General features: G+C 33.4%; 1 protein-coding gene across 1 annotated transcript in view; it reads right to left on the reverse strand.

The window, feature by feature from the left end:
• Positions 1-23632, reverse strand: part of side-IV (sidestep IV transmembrane protein) — a 747480-nt gene that overhangs the window by 549044 nt on the left and 174804 nt on the right. Inside the window, exon 2 of the mRNA XM_072534629.1 lies at positions 12945-13153. Within this exon, the coding sequence (XP_072390730.1) occupies positions 12945-13153 (209 nt within the window). The remainder of the gene's footprint in view (positions 1-12944; positions 13154-23632) is intronic.

The following is a 23632-nucleotide window of genomic DNA, read 5'->3' on the forward strand; positions in this document are numbered from 1 at the left end:
GTTTTTTGTGCTTGTTGTCCCAGGCATGTTTGCATATCTGGAATGAGATTCCAGAATCTGAGAATGAAATCTGAGATTTGGTTAAGTCTCTGTTCTTGATGTATGTTTCATGCTCATTTAACCTAACACTTAGGGTTCTTGCGATTTGTTTTACGTAAACATTGTTGCATTCACAGAGTTTTTTACAGAAGCAGTTTTTTGTTCTTTCATATATGTTGATGGGTTTGGTTTTGGACAGGATAGATCTTAGTGTGTTAGTTGTTTTGAATGTTGTTGTGTAACGATATATTTTGCCTACCACACGGGGCATTAATACAAGGGGTAAAATTGGGGAAAGAAACTACTGGGGGTGGAGAAGGGCAAGCAAAATAATCGAAACATATGCGAACGGCACTCAGGTTTTGGTAGGAGAGCTGGGGCTGTGGATAAGTAAAAGACAAGGGGGTTGGATTGGGGCAACTACAAAAATATGAAACAAACGGGTCATAAATCTCTTGGGACAAACAAAACAGAAAGAAACAGGAAATACCTCTAGTACTCGTAATTTATATAGAGCGCCACTTTGAGGTGCCTAATTATAACCATCACAATAGCTAGTTGTAACTGGAGATATAATTATTAAACATAAAAAACATATATTTTTCAAATAAAACTCAAAAAGGGTTAGTTAAAAAGGAATAAACAAAATGTTAAAAAACAAAATTTAACATTTATTGTGTCTTACCACAAACAGTTACAAAACATAGAGAACACAAGAATGCTCAAAAAAAAATACAAAAGATTACCACAATAGTCGCAAAATACAAAAAACCTACATGCGTTCTACTGATTTACAAATTCAGGAGATGCTACAAAAACTTACCAATGACACTGACGCATAAACTGTGGTAAATATAAAAAGTTTTACAAATAAAAAAAAATGATCCTTTTGAACAATGAATTGAGCAATTATTACTTTAGCAAAAAAATGTCTGTCTTTACTTTAAAATTTAAAACATTAAATGTTACCTTGATTTCACAAAAATTACACTTGCGTTGCAAACTGGACTTCTTAAAAACTCAACAATGGCTGGGAATCTCTGACACACGAACAAAAAGGAAAATGGGTCACTGGAACACAAACCTTGGAAACTAAACTGGACTTGGCTTCTTAAAAACAGGAAAAGGTACAACTGGATACACTGGCAACATTTCAAAACTCACTTAAAACTGTAACTGAACCATTAAACTGCTACTATATTTTACATATTTTTCATAAAAAAAAAACGAACAACGAGGAACATTTCAAATTTGAAGTAAAATTTGGACATAACGCTGAAGACCACCGCTCTTCACCGCGGCTCCAACAAAAGTGACCAAATTATCTTAAAAAATTGATCGCATAAGTTGGAATAAACAAAACACTTTGGGTTTAAGACACATAAACAAGACACAACGGAAATTAAGACGTAAATTCTTAATTTGAAAACGCAATATCGGGCGGTTTAAACAAAGAAATATCGAAGAAATTTGCGCCTGTGACATAAACAAACAATAAAATGATTTATTATCGACGGCGGCGACCTAAAAAGATCGAAAGATTATTTGGGTTTTAAATTGAAGGATACGAACTAAGAAACATTAAAACAAATTCTTCGTTATTATAATGCATATATAAGGGGATTTCAATTAACACATATACGAGGAGATTCCAATAAATTTCAAATGCTACAGTTGTGATTTTGTACTCGTTTTCTCTCCTTTTTATTTTTTCTGATAAGCCCTATATATATGGTTTTGTTGACATCTTTAAGTCCCTTCTTGTGAGTGTTTTTAGATTGCTGCTGCTGTGTTGTTGTTTCCTTTCTTCTTGTAAAATTCCCTAATTATAAATGAAAAAAGGTAGTCATTTTAAGTCAAAACCTTTGTTAGCAGGTTTTGAAGAAAAGAAAGAAAATTATTATTATCTTATTCCATAGTGAATTTAATTAAATCAGCTTTATTGTTAATGTCCATCAGGAATTTATTTAATGCTTCTAGTCCGTGAGGCCAAATGGAGAACGCATCATGATGTACATATCTCCATCATACTGTGGGTCATTTGTCTTGTTTGTAATCTTTTGTTCAAAATATTCCATAAATATATCTGCTAATAATGAAGACAAGGATGAGCACATGGTTAATTCAAAATTTTGCTTATAGAAATAATTACCTAGTTATCTGTGCAAAGCGTTAGTGGATCCATGATAGTTAATACATGAAGTTTGATTTTATATTAAGTGAAATAAGAGCCCAAGAGGTGAAACAATTTTAGTATAATATTTTTACTTCTTTTTCTTATCGTGCTGTGCACCTATAGTGCATTGCCATATTGTCTTAAGGTCAGACGTCTGTCTTTAAAAGCTCGCCAGTTTTATTTATGCCTGTCCAGTTGTTGCCTGTACATTTTGTAGCCACGACATTTGGTTGCGGTTTTCCACCGCTTTTCAGTATTTGCTCTTCTTAAGACTACCTCGCTTCTCCTCCTATGTATGCCGAATATTCTTCGTAAGGTCTATATTTTAAAGACCTTTAGCTTAATAATGGAAGGTATTTTTATGACCACCTCATAGATCATGGCCTATGGGGCGGAAACTAAGACTTTAACCAAGACTACGGCTTTGAAATTGAGAGTGGACCAGAGACGAATGGAACGGTCTATGCTGGGAGTGACGTTGCGGGACCGAATAAGAAACGAAGATCTGCAAAGAGAAGGACGAGTATTGCTGATGTTGTAGAACGCATACGGAACTGAAATAAAATTGGGCAAGCCATGTAGCAAGAATGCACGACTCACGATGGACGAGCTAAATTACAAATTGAAGGCCAAAAGCCTAATAGAGAAAGACCACCACGTTGGGCTGACGAATCAGGCGTATCACCAAAAATTGGCAATACAGATCATAACATCGTAGAGAATGGAGGAGTTTAAGGGAGGCCTATGTCCAGCAGTGAACGTGATAAATAAAGGCTGGACGATGATAATGATGATTTTTAATTTTCATGTCTCCATGCCGTATAACTGTATTGATTATACATAGAATTTAACCATCCTATAGAAGAGACTGAAGAAAAAATTGCGGTTACATAGTAGTGGTTTAAATTTAAAAAAAGTAATAAATATAATTTGCGACTAAAATAATAAAAAGATAATAACTTAAAAATGTTTATAGAAAAATACTAAATACTTACGATTACACGAAATTGCCTTGGCGATATTTTCCCATTTTTGGCGGGACGTATTTCTATCGTGGTAATTGTTTTGTTTCATATCCCATAAGCATGTATATATATTCAAAGACCAAAGTCATTAATTTTTCAATATTCATTTCTGAACAGCATGAAAAATCAAACTAAAGATTTACTTGTTTTGATAAATTAGTAAGTATTAGGACGACCAAGACGAGTGCTGGATAACCAGACATAGTAATAACTATTTGCTTCTACTAATTTGATGTATTAGTGCGTGTTCAGACGTATTTGTCAGAACGCCTGTTCGTCGGAATATGCATCCACATCCAGTAGTTTCAAAGACACCAATAAACGTACAGGTGTATGCCAAGGGTCAAATAATAGAACAGGTAAATTCCATAAAATATTTGGGAACAAATATCAATAGTCAGTGTAATCCAAAAAAAGAAATCCTATCAAGAATCGAACAAGCAAGGAAAACATTCATGAGCATTGAAACATTTTTTACAAGACCAGACCTTAGTCTACAGCTCAGAATCCGAATGATCAGATGTTACGTTTTTTCTGTCTTACTGTATGGCTGTGAAAGTTGGACAATGGACTCTGAAATAGAAAAAAGAATAGATGCCTTTGAGATGTATATATACAGACGAATGTTGAGGATTCCATGGGTACAAAGAGTTACTAATGTTGAGGTACTTCGTCGCATGTGTAAACAAAAAGAATTACTAAGAATAATCAAAGAGAGGAAAATGCAATACTTGGGTCATGTGCTGAGAGGCGAAAGATATGAATTACTTCAAGTTATACTGGAAGGAAAAGTACAGGGCAAAAGATCAGTAGGAAGACGCCAGAACTCGTGGCTGAAAGACCTGAGGAGATGGTTCGACCGCTCATCCGCAGAGATCTTTCGCGCAGCAGTTTCCAAAACTAAAATTGCTATTTGGATCGCCAACCTTCGAAAGGAGACGGCGCAATGAGAAGAAGAAGATAATGGCGGCTACAGACCTTGAACCATAGTCTTTTTCTGCAGGACGCAACATAGATGCAATACATTAAGGAACGTATATTTTTGAATATTTGTGTTAGCGTTTGTAGTAGTACCTGACTCTTTACAATAAATCTGTTTGAGCGACGTCTATAAATTGTATAAATATATAAACCTACAAAATTCTACAAAATAATAAAAACTTAAGCTACTGCACTCAAGTGCGAATCGGTTTTCATATTGTCCGATCTTCTGTTTAGTGCCCAGAATTTCTTTCAAACAATTATTTTTCTGCTTTCTTTATGTAGATTTGTAGGTATAAGGATGGTGATTATGCGAAAAATTCAGAAGTGTATTGGTAATCAATTTTTAAATAATTAGTAGGGGTTTTATAGGAATCTCTACAGAGTCATCTCAATTTTTATCATCTAATTTAGTCATTTTTTTAGCCAGTCAGACCACGTTGAGATATATTTACCCAAACTAAACTTGGTTTCGTCGTTCATGGAAAATAACTTTTGTGGTTTTAAGCCATTAAAATGCCACACTTGGCTAGTGCGTGTTGGCAGGTGGTTTGGAAGTGGGGGGAGGAAAGAGTAGAGATGGGAAAGCTTTGGGAGATCTGCCGACTAGGAACTCCTTTTTGGACAGTCCTATCAGGGAAAGTGAATCAATCCCTGCCTTCCGCAGATTCCAGGTGTTTCCTGGCCCGGGAAACTAGTACCTGTTAAGGGTTCCTCGTCCAGGGTCATGGATGAAGACCACAACGGCATCCAGGGCGGAGAAGAAGGTCTTCACAACGGTCTGGAAGGCGGAGGTGGCAGCCCCATGGTTTTAGGGTTTATATAAAATCGAACCTGGAAAGCGACAGCTGGTCTTTCAGTATTTGTATTGAGCGGAAGTCATGTAGGCCAGAACGGTCAATACATAACAGTACCCGGTGCGGTGGTAACCACTTAAACAGCGTGTACACAGCGGTGTACAAAGCCAAGGGAATGACTACTACACTATTTTTCCCAGGTTTATCATTATGGCTGAGGAATTAAACGATGGCCCCGAGTACGGGCGCCTCTTAAATGAGGCAGGGGTGCGAAGAATCTCCCGCTTGGCCAAATTTGATATCGAAAAAAGCTGTAGAATAGGCACATGGAATCTGCGGAGTTTATATGAACCCGGAAATACACAAAATGCCATAGATGAGATGAGAAGACTGCAAATATCAATTCTGATATTAGTGAAATGCGATGGCCCAGATCTGGCCAATGCCATGTGGATGATCATGAAGTGTATTATGCAGGAGAAGACAGTAATTATCATCGTAATGGTGTAGGATTCATAGTCTCAAAGGAGGTTAGCAAATGTGTCAGGGCGATACGCCAGGTATCTGAACGGGTCACAATGATTCAGTTAAACGCGAAAGAAATGAAAGAGGAGATTATTTCGCAGATTTTTGCAAAGCATAACCTATGTATAATGAACACCTTTTTCAAACTACCTAAACGGAGATTATATACATGGAAATCTCCAGCAGACACTCCCCGTAATATTGTCAGAAACCAAATTGACTACATAACTATCAGTGAGCGGTACAGAAATGCAGTAAAGTCTGTAAAAACTTTTCCTGGTGCCAATGTTCTATCTGATCACAATCTGTTGAGATTAGAGGCTGAGGAAATCCATAAGCTCGCCTCGGCAGGTGTGCTGGAAGTACATCTATCCCCTGTAGGGATCGCAGAAAAGTATCCACCCACTATCCTCCAGCAGTGGACGCATACATGTTGATGATGATGATGAAACTTGGTTACAACTATAACTGAAAATAATCTGAAGATGTAACCAAATCTTTTTATTACCAGTTTTTCATCAAAATATGGCTTTTTAAAAAATTTTAAAAACAGCATTAAGCTTAGAACAAGTCGTAACTGAAAAAGTATCAAATTGATTACATCCACCATTACAGTTATTCGCACTAGGAACACTTCTTCTACCATGTTCTTTCAAATCTTTGATTACCATAATAGCTATTTTAATTTTATTTATTGCCACCCTAAATAGCATTAACTTATATTGGTATTTTATTACATGTCCGAAGTACTCCAGTTTTTTTAAATTCTTCTATAGTCCCACATTTCAAAAGCTTTAATACGTATTATACCACTTTTATTCACAGTACAAGAATTGACACTATAATGAGAGCAGCGGAGAACACATTAGGTCTCGGTTACATAATACCTTGGATCTTTTTCTGAAAGCTGCGCTGCTGGCATGCTCAGTTCTGGATCTAACTTTACCGTGACTCTCTGCGTTGCAATTTAACTGATATTCAAAGTTAATAAGTTTATTTATTATGAATGTTTTGGTTTTCCGTGTGTTAAGTTTCAGACTAGCTTATTTACAGCTCTCAACGACACTGTCAAGATGTATTTCTAGATCTTCTTGTTATCATTGTTTATTTATTAAATTAAAAGTTTAGATTAAAATAGTAAAAGTTATGAAAAACGTAGTGATATAATTTTTCACAAAAAAAATACTTAAAGTAAAAGTTTTGTTATTATTATAAGACGTCTTTAGAGAACATCGTTCTTGTATTATAAAATATATTTTAAATTAATTATTATCTTTAAATGAAAAAGACAATATCCGCGTTTAAATAAAAAAAATCCAAAATAAAATATTTTGTTAAGCAGTAAAAGTATCGAAAGCTGCTAAACGTACTTAAAAAGTTTACCCAAACTAATAAATCTAAACTACGACTTTGTGGCACATAAAATTTATTATACTAATTTAAAACTTTATTGATCATAAATATTATCAATTTTTCTTGTCTGGAAAAGATTTCTGCCCGAGAGTATTCTTTTGCCCCCACATCAGTTTTGATAACTTTTCAATCTCAAAGCCATAAAATTTATTGAATATATTTGGCTGACGAGAGTTTGGTAAGAATATAAAATTTTAAAAAATTGCTGACGTTTTACGTTATTTCGCTTATCGTTCAAGTACCTATATGTAACAAAACAAATTCATGTATGGTAATATTATTTATATATTTATATTATTATTTACATTTTAAAAACGCCAAGTGACCGTTATAAAATACCAAAATATGCAACAAAACTGAACAGAGCAAGATATTATAATGCTCTTTATACAAGTTCAACATGAGTTGGAACATGGTGTAAACATTAATGGAAATCTCATAAAATACAATCAGCTAGGTACATCATATTGAGTGATAACTTAAATGGAGTGCAAGGTCTCTTAAATTCTGTAGAAACGGTGGCAAGGGAGATAAAACTAAACAATAAATGGCATAAAACGAAATATATGGTATTTAGTCACTCGTCATATAAAAATAATCCACAGTTACAGAAATATAAGCAAAAAACTATATCCAGCTAAGGAGATACTATGTAGAATTGAGACAGCCAAAGCAGATATCATTGCTTTACAGGAAATGAGGTGGACTAGGTCAGGTATCCTGGAAAAAAATAACTGCAATATTTACTGCAGTGTACATCCTATTCGACATGAATTTGATACCCGATTTATTGTAAGCAGCAAGGTCACACATAGTGTAATTGATTTCAAAGTAATTGATCATAAGATATGTCGAATAAGAGGTAAAGTGAAGTTTGCTAATATTAGCATTATTAGCATCCATGCTCGAACGACAGAAAAAGACTATGATGAAAAAGATATGATCTCTGAGGCACTAGACCGAGAATACGACGAGTACCCAAAAAATGACATCAAAATAATAGCAGGAGACTTGCTGAGACATTAAAATAATGCCAAAGTCGGAAGAGATAACACATTTTTGTCCACCATCGGAAAAAAGAGCCTACACGTAGACTCTAATAATAACGGTCTTAAAATCATAAACTTTGCGATGTCTACGAACATTGTAATAGCTGGAACACGATTTCCCAATAAATAAGGGAACTTGGAAACCTCCTGATAATGAAACGATTAACAAAATAGATCACATAAGTAAGACACTGCTCTAATTTCTTAGATGTTATGTTTTTTAGAGGAACAAATATAGACAGTGATCACTATTTACTTAAAGCACGATTTAAAGAGAGAATATCCAATCTAAAAAAGGAGATCGGGAAAAGGGAAGAAAAAATCGACATTAATAAACTAAAAGATTTCGATATTTCGATATTGGAAATATCGAAGTATATAGACAGCAAATAGAAAATCAAGTAAGGACAGAAAACTTAGAAGAAGAGGAAGACATTAACCAACTATGGGAAAATATACAAGATATTATGTTACCGAAATGGGTTAAAATATTGGGCAAAACCAAGTCAGAAAAAAAGAAACCATTGGTTTAGTCATGAATGCGAAATGGCCACAAATAAAAAGAACGTAGCATTTTAAAAAACCATCGACACAGGTTGTACACGGAGAAAAAAAGAACAGTATAGATGTCTTAGAAGAGAGGAAAAACGTAAAATTGTTCGGTTACTTCGAATTATCACAACCCGTTATATCATGCTAAATAGAACCATGATAACTAAATGGACCCCGCCCGAAAATATAGACCACTTTCGTGACATCATTGACCATGACCTTCAACAAATCAACGACGAAACACAGGTCGAAGTTTTAAACGAAAGTATCGTAAAAGCCCTTAAAGAAGCGGAGAAGTTGTGCTGTCCTAAAATGAAGAAAAAACATGAGAAAATAAGTCTCAACACTAAAAATCTGATCGAAGAAAGAAGGAGGCTAAAGGACATGTATAACACAAACTACGCAGAATTTAGTCAACTCAGTAAAACAATAAACAAAGAAATCCGAGAAGACATACGGCAACATAACATGAGAGAGGTGACAAGGGTGATAGAGAAAAATAGTCTGAAAGTTCTAAGACACAACATGTCCACAGGAAAAAAGAACATACATAAGTTAAGAAATAAACAAGACGACATTGTGACTGATAAGGAAGAAATAGTGAAAACAGTGAAAGACTTCTACAGACAACTCTATGAAACAATTGAATCCGAAGAAAGACGCCCCTTACCAAAGATAGAGAATCAAGGCTCAGAATTAATGCCGAACATAACTGTTGACAAAATTAAAAATGCACTTCGGGTGATGAAGAACAATAAATCCCCAGGTGAAGACAGGGTAATGACCGAAAGCCTAAAACTAGGAGGAAATAAGCTCTTACTGACACTTGCTAAACTGTTCAATAAATGTCTGTGCGAAGCGATAACACCGACGCAGTGGAACAACGCGGAAATCATTTTACTTCATAAGAAGGAAGATATTAGCGACCTTAGAAACTACCAACCCATTAGCTTGTTGTCACAAGTATATAAGCTATTTACAAGAGTTATTACCAACAGGCTAGGAAGTAAGTTGGATTTCTATCAGCCAAGAGAGCAAGCAGGTTTTAGAGCAGGATATGGCACGAATATGATCATTTACAAGTAATTAAGAACTTAATAGAAAAAAGTGGTGAATATAACAAGCCATTAGTCATGATATTTGTTGACTACGAAAAAGCTTTCGACACAATAAGTCATCAAAAGATGTTAAAAGCCTTAACACAGTGCCGTATAGATCATCGCTATATAAACATGATAAAATACATCTATCAAAATGGGACAGCAAGGGTGAAACTGGCAGATAATAAGACCAACGTATTTAAAATAAAATGGGGAGTGCGACAGGGAGACACAATTTCGCCAAAATTGTTTACAACATTATTAGAGCATATGTTTAAGAACGCAAATCTGAGTGAAAAAGGAATTAATGTCAATGGAGGAATGCTAAGTCATTTGAGGTTTGCTGATGATATTGTCCTTTTTGCTGACAGAATCGATGATGCAGTATCGCAACTGGAGAAACTATACCTAGCCTCCCTACAAGTAGGATTAAAAATCAACCACACAAAAACACAAATCATGACAAATCTTGTGTTAAGCGAAACTATTTCAGTAAATGACATGCATATTGAAGAAACCACCTCATATAAGTACTTAGGACATGAGATACGCATAAGAAGAGATAATCAAACGTGCGAACTAAGCCGCCGCATAGGACTCACTTGGGTGGCATTCGGCAAGCTGAGCTATGTTCTTAAATCAGAACTGCCTATGTGTCTTAAAAGAAAAGTCTTTAATCAGTGCGTGTTGCCAGTACTTACATATGGTGCAGAGACATTAACACTAACCAAGAAAGTAAGAAATAAAATTTGTGTTACCCAAAGAGCCATGGAACGATCGATCGTTAGGCATTTCTCGTAGGGATCGGATCACGAACAAGGAAATAAGACGGAGAACAGGAGTGATAGATGCCATGTAAAGAATTATGACCCTTAAGTGGAACTGGGCGGGGCACATAGCTAGAATGTCGGATAGCAGATGGACACAGCGAATAATACAGTGGAGACCGAGACAAGAAGTATATCGAAGTACAGGTCGTCCACCAACAAGATGGTCTGATGACATAAAACGGATCGACAAAAATTGGATGCAAACAGCACAAAACATAAATACATGGAAAAGACTGAGGGAGACCTATATCCAGCAGTGGATAGATTCGGGTTAAATGATGAACTAAATACCGCATGAACCACCCCAAATCATACATCCAACGTATAACACAAAAAGACTAAAATATGTAGAGCAGCAATTAGACCAGTGATAGCATAAGAAGCGGAAGTAATGTATCTTACGAAAAAAAAAAAAAATTTAGAAATATTAATAGTTAAAATTAAAAGAATACACAGCCCAATAAAGAGAGAACAAGAAGAATACAGAAGACTAATGAAGCATGAAATAAGAAATAGAAATATAACCGAAGTGGAAGACAGTAAAATTTATTAATGCACAAAGACTGAGATGGTTTGGACATATACAAAGAAGAGAAGAAGATGCACTTATTAGAAAGATAACAAACTGGAAAATTATTTTATTAATACACAAATACTGAGATGGTTTGGACACATACAAAGAAGAGAAGAAGATGCACTTATTAGGAAGATAACAAACTGGAAACTAGTAATAAACAGACCAAAGAGAAGACATGTTCGCATGTTTCAAATATCATTTTTGACGATTGACCATTTACCTAAATGTAATTCCCACTAAGACGTTAAAAATACAAGATCATTTAATTTTTAACTATCAACAAAATTTTATATATATGACGTCAAGTATGAATTTGATGGTAATACATGGATAACAGTGTTTAGATAACATGAATCATTTGCCAATGATATGTGTGGATGGAACCTTATTTTTCTAATTATTATATATTCCTGCAAAGGCATAACTTTGTTTAGGTTTAGGTAAACCTACATTATACGTCACAAAAATCATTAAAACATGTTTGTTAATAAATTCACTGTATGAGTATCATATATTATATTGCTATTGACACAGCAGAGCAGTAAAATATTATACATAAGGATGTTGTTAAAGATCTTTTAGCTTACTTGGTCTACTAGTAATAAAGTTATCAGCAATAAATGGTAAAGCGTATTTGATAAAATTACTGTCTACACAACTTGTCAACTCAGCAAATGGATGTAATAGGGAAATAGAAAACTGTAATTTATGTTAGGGTTTGAAAATATTACAGAGACATCATGTAGAAATCTACAATTAAGTTGAAAATTTTACCACAGCAGCGTGTCGCAGTAAAGGCATCTCTAGGTTCAGAAACAAATGAATTGAGAGTGCAGATCAACCTTATGCAAGCAATTATATTCTCATAAAAGTCGAGCTGTGAAATACCATAGTAAAACTGAGTATCCGAAGAAGTTAATCGCTTATAAAAGTTTGTGTAGCGGAATCTGCAAGTTAAGTATGGCTTAAAAAAAAACAGTCGTCTTCTTTACTGTCAACAATGCTCTCAAATAGCTACTCTATACCCAGTCCCCTTTTTAACATCTGTTAGAAAATCATCGTGCAAAAAAACAAACACCGAAACGCTTCTTTTACTAAATGAAGCATTATACTTGCGTTGGTTGATAATACGGATATCGTACAATGGAACAATGGAACAGATAGAATTGGAAAAAACATGACAATGGGCCACTACAACTTTAAAAATATTTATCAGTTAAAATATTTTAAAGCTACGATTATCTTTGATAAGAGACCCAGAAAGAGAAGCGAAAGCCTGAAAAGCCAAGCGTGTGGTAGAAAGATAATATTGTAGTAGAATTAGGTTCCTGAATGAAGGCAGGTGCATCGAAAAAGCAGGTGAACTAATCAAGGACCGAAAAAAGTGGAGGCAGATCGTGAAGTCAGCGAAAACCCAGCCTGAGTTGTAGTGCTGAAGAGAGAAAGAAGAAGAAGAATAAGTTTCGAGAACGAAGCCACGTTTCAACAAGAATACTTACAAGTTTTGTCGACTGGTAATCACCTGAAAACGTTGAGATAAAACAGATACTGTGAGGTAGGGAATTAAACCCCTAGATACATTTTTAAACTGCTGTAACTCCAAGACGTATAGCCCCTAAATATACTAAACTTCTTGTGTAAATAGCATTGAGTGAGCGGGTTTATTCAGTAAGAAATCAACACAGAAGCCAAAAAAAGTAAGACATAACAGATCTTATAGATCGTTGTGCTGTCTCTCCTAAAAGTAGTCAAAGTTGCGATACGTATCTAATTATTTTGCGACATATATTTTGACGATTGAATATAAACAATTTTTTGATTAGTTTATCTTATTTAAAAAGAGTAGTATCTAACTATTTTATATAATATAAGTGACTTACCGATAACAGTAAAATTAACTTTACTGTTTCTGGTTGGAGAATTTTTGAAGTCTACACGGCATCGGTAAACACCTTCATCCGCTAATTTAATATTGTCTATTACTAATGCCGCTGGATCCGTAGCAGCACGAAAAAATGCCCTAGGTCCAAACATTTCCGGCGATGACCACAGCTTTGCTTGATTGAACTGTCTAGCTCTGACATCGAAACTGAAAAGAAAAAATAATTTTAATTCGCATTCATAGTCTTAACTTTAAAAAGTTAAATAAATATTATTGCAAATTGTGTCTACATAATATATCATTAATTATGTTCATAATTTTTTACAAAAGTATTTACAGAGTGAGTCATCTAGGGTATAGGCGGCCTTTCATATTTTTAAATCTGTATGTTTTATTTTAAATACCGAAGGAATTTGTATGATAAACAATATTTTGTAGACTGTGTCCAATAAATGGTGATATCTCAATCAATCTTTCCTTTTTATTTAACAATATATCACAATTTTTTGTGTTAAATTTTGACCACACATCTATAAAAAAAGTTAGGACGATAAGTCACACCGTTTGTCCAGTAAGGTAACTACCAACATATGACATTTCAATCATGTTTTGTTATTGAAACAATATGTTTAATTAATAACACTAATAATAATAATTATATTTTAATGTAATCAATAATGCGATTAATTTTTTCGACAAATTGTCAAACATATTCATTGCAGTAATTTTGGAAGAAGATATAGATATATAGATATATAGAATATATAGAAATAAGATGTTTAGATAGGTTATCGCAAAATCAAAAATATTACATAAATATTGTTGTTTATTGTGGGTGAAAGACATGGATCCGGTATTAGAAGGTTTAATGAAATCGAAGAGTATGATCAGTATGATGTTGTGTGCTTGTAAACGTAGTGCGAGAATATAATATTTGAAGCAGAATCGAACATTTTAATTTTTGTAATGATAAAGATAAATATAATGTAAAGTAAGAGGTTTAGATTAAGTAAACCGACAGTGGTCTATATTCTGAGGAAATATTATAAATAGTTGTTAATTAAAGATTATAAATTAAAAGGCATTAAAGGTTTAGTAATCTTAATAATTAAATAAAATTAATTAATTAACGTTTTTCAAGAGATATTGGTGCTATTGATTAAATAATAGTAGTAGAAAAAGATGCACATATTACTTTGATTGTCAGATTCTTTTAATAATTATAAAATACATTAAATTATGTATAAAATATTCAGAGTGTAGTAAAATTTTCTAATTTTTTAAAACTTTCAATAAATCTTGTATATAATATAAAGGAATATTGATTTTAAATTCTGACAATTTCGTGAAACTTTTCGGATATGTTTTTCTAGGTACCTACCAGGTAGGTAGAAATAACACCAGGACGTATTCTTGATAAGAAGTTAAAATGGAGATAATAGAAATGGGTTGTTACATGGATATTCTGATTATACAGTAAAGCCATTTTTAAGGAGTACACTAAATAATCCATGAAGAAAGTTTCTATAATGAATTCCATATTAAAACCAGATATGTAACAGAACTTTTAATGAATGAAACAGAACAGTAGTGGCTGTAAAGTTGAAAAGATTTAAACGTTCTAATCTACAGCAACATTGTACGAGTATAACCTAGCGAAAGATAAAAACGAAGACCATTTTAAAGATAAATTGCTAAATTTATTGACATTATTAAACATTATTAAAAGACATTATTGAATTTTCTTAAGTTAAAGATGTTTGAGCCAACCTTATAAATATAATATATAGTCTTATCGAGGAAACTTAGAAGAATCATTTAACATGTATTATTATTTTATTTCGTTATTAAAGTTTTCTTTACATAATTTCATTTATTCATGCCACCACAAATTGTACAATCAAAAGAGATATTAAGACATGAAAGTGATTTCTCTGTGTCATGCTAATGACACTTTAATAACCGAGGCAAATCAAGAAGAAATGGAAGACATAATGAGATGTCTGGAGGAGAAAAGCAAAACATATGGGCTAAAGATAAACAGGAGTAAGAGAGAGATCATGATAATAGACAGAGCTTGGAATAATCTTCAACACATTAAAGAAATACTGGGAGGTTTGAAGTAGTAAATAGTTTCATATATCTGTGGTTCCTAATAACAAATGACGGAGGGTGTGACAAAGAGATACGTAGAAGATTGAATATTGCTAAAACAGCTATGATGAAACTGGTAACAATTTGGAAAAATTCTACAATAACAATACATACAAAACTAAGGCTGGTAAGGGCACTTATTTTTTCCATAGCCACATATGCATCTGAAACGTGGACCTTAAAGAAAGCGGATAAAAATAAACTATACGCTTTTGAAATGGTGATATACCGCCGCATGTTAAGAATATCATGGATTGATCATCGCACTAACGTATCGATATTATAACAACTTACAGTAAAGGATAGATTGCTTAAACAAATATAGCAGAGATATTTCCAGTATTTTGGACACGTTGCTAGAAGAACAGGTACGATGGAAAAACTGATAGTCGAGGGTAGAGTTTAACGAAAAAGACCTAGAGGAAGATCTCCAAGCCGTTGGGTAGATCAAACATAAAATATTGATTACTCAAGGTTTACATGAAGCCGAACAACTAGACCAGGACAGGAAAGGATGGAGGGAAAGCATGAAAAAACTGTAAAGGCTTGATGGTGTCACCACATTCCAAAAGGGATTACGACTGGGGAGGAAGTGATTTCTTTAAAAATTAGTTAAATATCGGTGTGTTCTGAAATAAATTTTACATCTGTCTTACAGAAAATGACAGTGAAAAGACAGACACATTTTATTTTATGAGCAAATGTCTATCATCCAGATAACTATCTGTCAGATAAGACAATATTTATCTGGAGGTGAAAAGACCGGCCTTTTATTCAAGAAGTTTATTATTAAAAATTTAATTTTTATTCTTTTAAAAGTTTATTGATTCTAAAAAATTTGCTGCGAATTTGGTGACCGGTAAAAAATATAATACAGGACTCGAGCTTTCCCAACAAATGAATTGCCAAACTCAAATTACGTTAGTTTCGATAGGTAGATCGATTTTATAAGACGACTTTACGCAAAAGTTCAGCAATTCTCCACAAGTGTTAATTTGTTATGAAAGTTGAACAACAAATTAAAATATCATTTTGTTCTCGTTATGGCCTTAAATTTATCACAAAGTCAGTTCGGCTTTTTATCTAATAAATGTACCAGTGATACTATGTTTTCTGTACTACATGAGATCTATCAAGCACTAAATAATAATCTTTACAGTGCCACTGTTTTTTGTGACTATGCCAAGGCTTTTGGCAACTAAATTTCTACGGAATTCGAGGTATTTCTTTGAATTGGTTCCAATCTTACTTGAGGAATAGGAAACTACTAGTTAGAGCAATAACAGCAGTTACTGACTCTAGTCACAAAAGCATTATATGTGGAGTATAAAAAGGTTCAGTATTGCGTCCTTTACTTTTCCTTATCTTTATAAATGACACCCCTAGCTTGGAGTAACTTTAATATTGCAACTCTTCATGCAACTATAACTTCTGATCTACTTAAAATAAAAACCTGGTCTGACTCTTACTTACTCTTTTTTAACGTGGATAAGACAATAGCGTAATCATATAAAGGAGCTCTTCAACCTTCTTGCTTCTTGATAACAGCCAGATCAGTATAATTGATTCTGTAAAATTTCTTGGTATTTTTATAGACAGCCACCTTAAATGGTCGCTTTATATCGATTTGTTAAGTAAGAAACAAGTCTCAGCCTGCTATGCAATAAAATCTGTTTCGAAGGAAATTCATTTAGCATCTTCCAAAATAACATATTTTTCTTTGTTCGAGTCTCATCTTCGATATTGGCTTCCATTTTGGGGTTCTAGTACGGCTACCCAATCTGATGTTATTTTAACTCTTTTCCCTTTATATATTTTAGAAACTGTTTGCTTAATTCGTAAACACCTACATGTTTTTCCAGCAAGACCTAACCATGAGCACTCCACCAGAAATTCAACCTTTGATGTGTATTTACCAATTCCGTCCACTGAGTTAGTAAAGAAATCTCTATTATATTTAACAAAAAAATTATACAACTATCTTCTTTTGTAACTTATATCTACAGCTTCTAGTAACTAAGAAATTACAGTACGTTTAGGTACAAACAACTAAAGTATTTATATATATATATATATATATATATATATATACGAGTAAATAATAAAAGTAAAATGTAATGGCATGCTTCACAAAACAGAAAACCAAAAAAGGTATATCGATGGAAGGCAACCGTATATACGTATTTCTGACTATTGGTCGTCTTCAGTAGGGTGCAGCCAAGTTAGAAAAGGAGCATGTTAACTTGGGAAAGGGTCACTACAGGAGCAATGCAACCAATTTGTGGCATTAGAGTTAGAAGATCCTGATGGTTTCCAGGGCAACAACTAACAATAGCCACGGAGGAAGCTAAAGCTATCTGGGGAAAGGAATCCTCCTTCTAACTCTAATGCCACAAATTTTTTGCATTGCTCCTGTAGTGACCCTTTCCCAAGTTAACATGCTCCTTTTCTAACTTGGCTGCACCATACTGAAGACGACCAATAGCCAGAAATACGTATATACGGTTGCCTTCCATCGATATACCTTTTTTGGTTTTCTGTTACTCGAGACATGCCATCACATGCAGCAGCATAAACATTAGTTCGTAAGGTTTTATTATTTAACTTGCAATTTCGTTATTATCTTTTAGTTATAGTATTATCGTTTATCTTTTGTTTTGTGATATTGACGATTTATGTAATTTTATTAAATTTCAAATTGTTATTGTTATGTTTTTGACTTTGTGTCAAAGTCTATAATTGCTACCCCTAAGTTGCTAGCTTTAGTGTTTAAGTATTCCGGGATCTTTGTATTTGTGTATGGAAACACATTTTTGGAAATAAAGATTTTAACTTTACTATACTAAATTTATAAAATTAATTAAATATTTAATTATATTCTTTATAAATGTATATAATATTTGGTATTATGCATACACGTTCATATTTATATGCTGCAGAGGATTATTTTAAAATTTAAAGCGTATATTTAATGAAATTATTATATTATATTGTGAATCCGACTTTTTGGATTAATTTATTTACTGACGGCAGTAAAAAATTCAGTATAAATATTTTATTATTAGCTTTTCAAACATGATATATAAAACTCATTCTATTTGTAATAATTTTTTTTTCGTATCCAATGAAAGATTAGCATTTATAGCAAATCCCATTCCTACTCCAACTGTTCAGACGTCACCCGTGAAACATGTAAATATAAATAAAAATGGGCAATGTAAAGAATGTAGTAGCAATAGTAGGAACTTTTAATCGGCACTCCAAAATGTCATGTTTAGCTACTTATCCAGGGCTACGATCGTACCACATAAATGCCTTATTTGTATCTTTGTCTTCATCCAGAAAAGCTTCTAAGTTTTTTTTTTATACAGAAAATAGGGTAAATAACATTTCGACAAACAGGAAAAGTAGTAATTTTGATTTTAAAATTTTCACAGTACCTACTAAATTGTATGTATTGTTTATTTTAATTTTTAATTTTTGATTTTCTATTCGGATCTAACTTTTGTAGAAAATTTGAATATTATAATGTCCCAAGAAAAGAGCAGGCGTGTTGAAAAAACCACGGATCCATCTGTTTGGATGCAGTGGTATGAGAACTCGAAAGTGAAGATAAAATGTATAATCCTAGAGAAGAAAATATAAATGAAACCGATTATGATTATGTATCGGAACAAGATTATAGTGACATCACAGATTATGAGAGCGACATTAAACAAATAAATAAGTGGTTTGTGAAATATGACAAAAAAAACGAAATGGAGAAAAGAAACAACTAATCTTAATGTCAGAACTAGAGCTCATAATATAATAGCACATTTACTGGTTCGAATTTACTTTCTAGAAATGCAAAATCAAGTATTGAGTGTTTTATTCTTTTACTTAATGAGTTTATTCTACAAACGATTACTACTTGTACTAATATTTATATTCAAAACCTAAGAGACCGATTTGAATGAGAGCAAGATGCAAAAAATCCAGATAAAAGAGAGATAAAGGCATAATCGGTGTACTAAGATCTTCTCGAAAAATTTGAGACAACTTAAAAAAAGTGTTGTAGAATTATGCTATTTGGCTATAGGTGAAAAATGTTTCAGATTTTTTTTGAGGTGTCTACGTTTATACGATGTTAGAGACAAGAGTTCAAAGAGGAAAAAATGATAAACTGGCCCCTATTAGGGAGATTTTTGAACAATTTTTAGCCAATTTTCAGAGATATTTTATAGCAAATTAATATTTTACTGTTAATAAACAACTTTAATAAACAACAACAATAATCAAAACCTAAATTTCGAAATACGCTACAGACTGGTCAAGTGCTACATATGGTCCATCTTGCTTTATTGCATAGAAACGTGGACTTTGAAAAAAACAGCTATCAACAAACTTGAAGAATTTGAAATGTGGTCATTGAGAAGAATGATGCGCATACCTTGGGTGGATAGAGTTCAAAACGATGACGTCCTTAAGAGAGCCGGCGTGGAAAGAGAACTCTTTGAATTAATTAAAAAACGCAAGATTGGTTACCTTGGGCACATATTGGGAGGAGCAAAATATGAAATACCACAGTTAATCCTACAAGGGAAGATCGAAGGTAGGAGAGGAGCCGGCCGCAAACAATTATCCTGGTTAAGGAATATTAAAGAATAGACAGGAATACGCACTTTGGTGTATGGCATGTTAAGAAGAAGAAGAATAAACAACTAATTGGCGTTTCGCAGACGTTGCGCATTTAAACAATATATACCGAGCAAACCGACTCGGTATGTAGACAAAGTTTTTGCTTTAGTTGCTTTTGTTTTAGGATGTTAAATCTGGTTATACAATCAACCTGGAGACTTATGTAGGTACTCAGCTTCTAGAGCCACATAAATATATAAATTCAGGAGTAGAAATTATTCTTAGATTAGTAGAACCTGTAGCAAATACAAACTTCATTATAACTAGGAGTGTGAAATTGGTTAAAAAATTACTTAGCGATAAAAAGTTAACTTCAAGCAATAAATTCTTTATACCAATAAAACGAAAAATAAAAAAAAAACGGTTGTAAGGTCGGTTTTTTTTAAAGAACTGGCATGGGAATTAATTAGGCCCCTAATTGAATTTAGATCTAAGATTCTTCAACTTTATCGGCACTCCCGTGGTCTGTAGGAATTACAACTGTGGCAACACTGCTTCCTCAAACAAGTCTAAATATTAATACATTTAGTATATTTTATGATCGAAAAGGCAATAGATCAACTCAAAAACAATATGAAAAGTGTATAAGATATAACTGCAAGCAACATTTAAGAGAAAGATCTATGTATAGTGTAGAGTGCATGCAGCAAATTCAGGCTATTTTCCATTAAACATTCCACGTAAAAGTTTTCTTTATGTTATTTTATTATTAGGTTTTTTTGTCGCAAAGCATTAGACAGGGTTAAATCACAACACTTATGGCAGATACTAAAAGAAGTAGACGTACCATAGTACTTAATTTTGCTGAGAACTGAAGTATACGAACACACTACTGGAACAGTGCTTGACATATTTTCAAACGAATTTCATTCAGAACAAGGTGTCAGACAAAGATGTATACTGTCTCCAGACTTATTAAATATATATATAGAAAGCATATTATGAGAAGGGAGCTTGAAGCATGAGAAAAGGGCATCCCAATGAATGGCCGAAAAATAAACAACCTAACTTTTGCAGACGACTCAACCCTTCTTGCAGATAGTCAAAAAGAGGTATTTCACACGACTGGTTAAAAACAAAAGTCAAATATTTGGTCTGCAGTTAAACATATCAAAGACAAAGATGAGCCTAGTGGATAGACTACAATCATCTACACATAACGACGATTGACTGGTTTGAGGTTGTGAGCTCATTGTGGTTGATTAACTGCTTAATAGTCCCAATATTGACATGCGGATGTAAAACTTGGTCCCTACGACAAGCAGAAAGAAGAAAAATAGACGACAATTAAATGTTCTCTTGAAGAAAAAGGTTACGAATGCCGTGAACCGAACACAGAGCACCTATTTTTATTTTAAATAAGCTAAAAGTCAACAAACGGCTATCTCAAAAATTAAAATACTTTGGACATGTTATGAAAGCAGAAACAGAAAAAATGGAAAGGTTTATTATTCAAGAAAAGGTAGAAGACCAAAGATCACGATGAAGATCTCCAACAAAATGGACGATCAAATTATAGAAATATGCAAAAAACCTATGGATGAGTTAAAAGAAATGACCTGAGACACAGATCATCTGAGACGGACAATAAACGATATCACGATAACCATTATACTCCCTACAGAAGATCAGGATTAAAGAGAGAGTGATAATATGTTTTTTTAATACAGAACACAAGGTTATTATATAGTTTGTGTACCTTGGTGCAAAATTATAGGCATAAATAATGTAACAGAGATTATTTAAATTTTTAGAAGTGTTCAGTGTTTATTTTATATATTTTCGTATTATCCTCCAATTCTAATATAAAACTATTGGTTTTATTTTTTTTACTTGTTGCAATAAATCAACCAATTGCGCCTAACCGAGTCAGTAATATCCACGCGCCTAACGTAGTGTTAATTATAACAAAAATATATTTGAAACAAATAAATAACAAAATAAATTATATCTGAGATAATGCGTAAAGAATTTTAATGCTAATCCTACTGCGACGGTTTCGACGCACGTCTCAAAGACCCACTGTTTAATTCCTGCGAAAAATAAAGTATAATTAATATTATAAAATTAAAATGACAATTATGGTCACACACCATAATGGAAATCTTAACACTTTAAGACGGAGATAAGGAAGTTCCAATAGATTAACACTCTAGCAGAAGCGGTTGGCCTTTAGTCAACACCCTAAATCCAATAGAGTTGTTCCCAGAACAACAGATCAACACTCTATAGAACTTCAGACGGTTAGCCTTTAGTCAACACCGAAAGACCCGATGAAGTTCTCACCAGATCCGCACTCTGGCGGAACATGTTTCTCACTTACAGTGTACGCTATTTTATATAGATGGTCTTCCATCTCTACTGAGCATCGATGGAAGTGAAACTTGCGGTGGGAGTGCTTGTGTACAGCACAGTGGCAAACCGCCGCTGATAGCTGGCGACGCATACCGTTAAAAGATTGCCGACTAATGAGTTACCTACTCAAGGTATTTTAAAGAATTATTCTCTAAAGCAAAATATTAATAATTGCGAAGTATTTGGATTGGGTACTAGAGAGACTAGATTTTCACTAAATATAATAATAAAAATATACCATTTTGTGAACCCGGACTCCATGTTGCTTTATAGATTAGAGTAAAGCATTCGATAACGTCAATCATGAACCGAATAGCAGGTACTAAAATCCCTGCTATTAACTGGGGTCAACCAGTTAAGATTAGTACCGAAGAACACCTTTATTATGTTTTAAAAATTCAACCATTTAAATACAATATTAAAATACATATTATTAATGTTAACAAGATTGCTCCACTCTTCCAAAATATGCAAAAGTCATAGCAAACAGATTGTTGCTCCAAATTCTCCCATATCTCTATAATGTTTTTGGAAGTAATTAGCTGTGCTACTCTGTCGGTTGAACATATTTCTTGCTCTGAAAGACTTCCACTCATCTATCTTATTGTCTTGGTACTTCGAATGTAGATAAATTCATCAAATTAGTCTAGTGTCGAAATTAGGTATTATAAACTACTCGGTGTTGTAATTAGACATATAGAGGGATTTGCTAAATTTAAGTTGCATAACAACTGGACTATCTCCAATGCAGAACTATACGCAATCCTTGAAGCTCTAAAATTCATTAACAAAACAAACCAGATAAATTACACAATCATAACTGACTCAATGAATGCCCTTTGTGACATTCAAAACATATACTCCAGCAACCCTATTCATAAAGACATTTACAAAGAACTTCAAAATGCTGCAAAGGAAAACAAACACGTGGTATTAATCTGGGTTCTATCTCATATTGGAATACCCGGTAACGAGGTTGTGGACCGACGAGGCCACGAAGTGATGGTCAAATGCAATTAAATAAAATAGTGCCAAGTGATCTTAAATTATGTTTAAAAAACGTAGTTAGTTGTGCGTGGCAAAACAAATGGACGCAGTGTTCCGAAAAACTAAGACAAATTAAAGAGAATGCTTTACAAAAACAAGCCTTTGTGTTACCTAAAAAAAAACAAGTCATCTTTTCTCGACTGGGTCACATACGCCATACACATCTTTACCGAATTACAAGAGACAATCCTCCATACTGCAACCAGTGTCAAACCAACAGTACAATAAAACATATTTTAACCGAATGTCAAATTTTCCAGGAAACGAGAAGTAAACTCAACCTTCCCAGCGACATAGGCGAGCTTCTTAGAGACAACAATCATCTAATCAACATTATGAAGTTTTTAACGGCTATAGGCATAAAAGATATTTAAATTAAAATCTAGTCTGTATCACAAATTACATATATCAATCTTCTTCCATGTTAGTATGTAATTAATATTTACCTTT

This window comes from Diabrotica undecimpunctata, chromosome 6 (genome assembly GCF_040954645.1).
Source record: "Diabrotica undecimpunctata isolate CICGRU chromosome 6, icDiaUnde3, whole genome shotgun sequence".
NCBI lineage: Eukaryota > Metazoa > Arthropoda > Insecta > Coleoptera > Chrysomelidae > Diabrotica > Diabrotica undecimpunctata.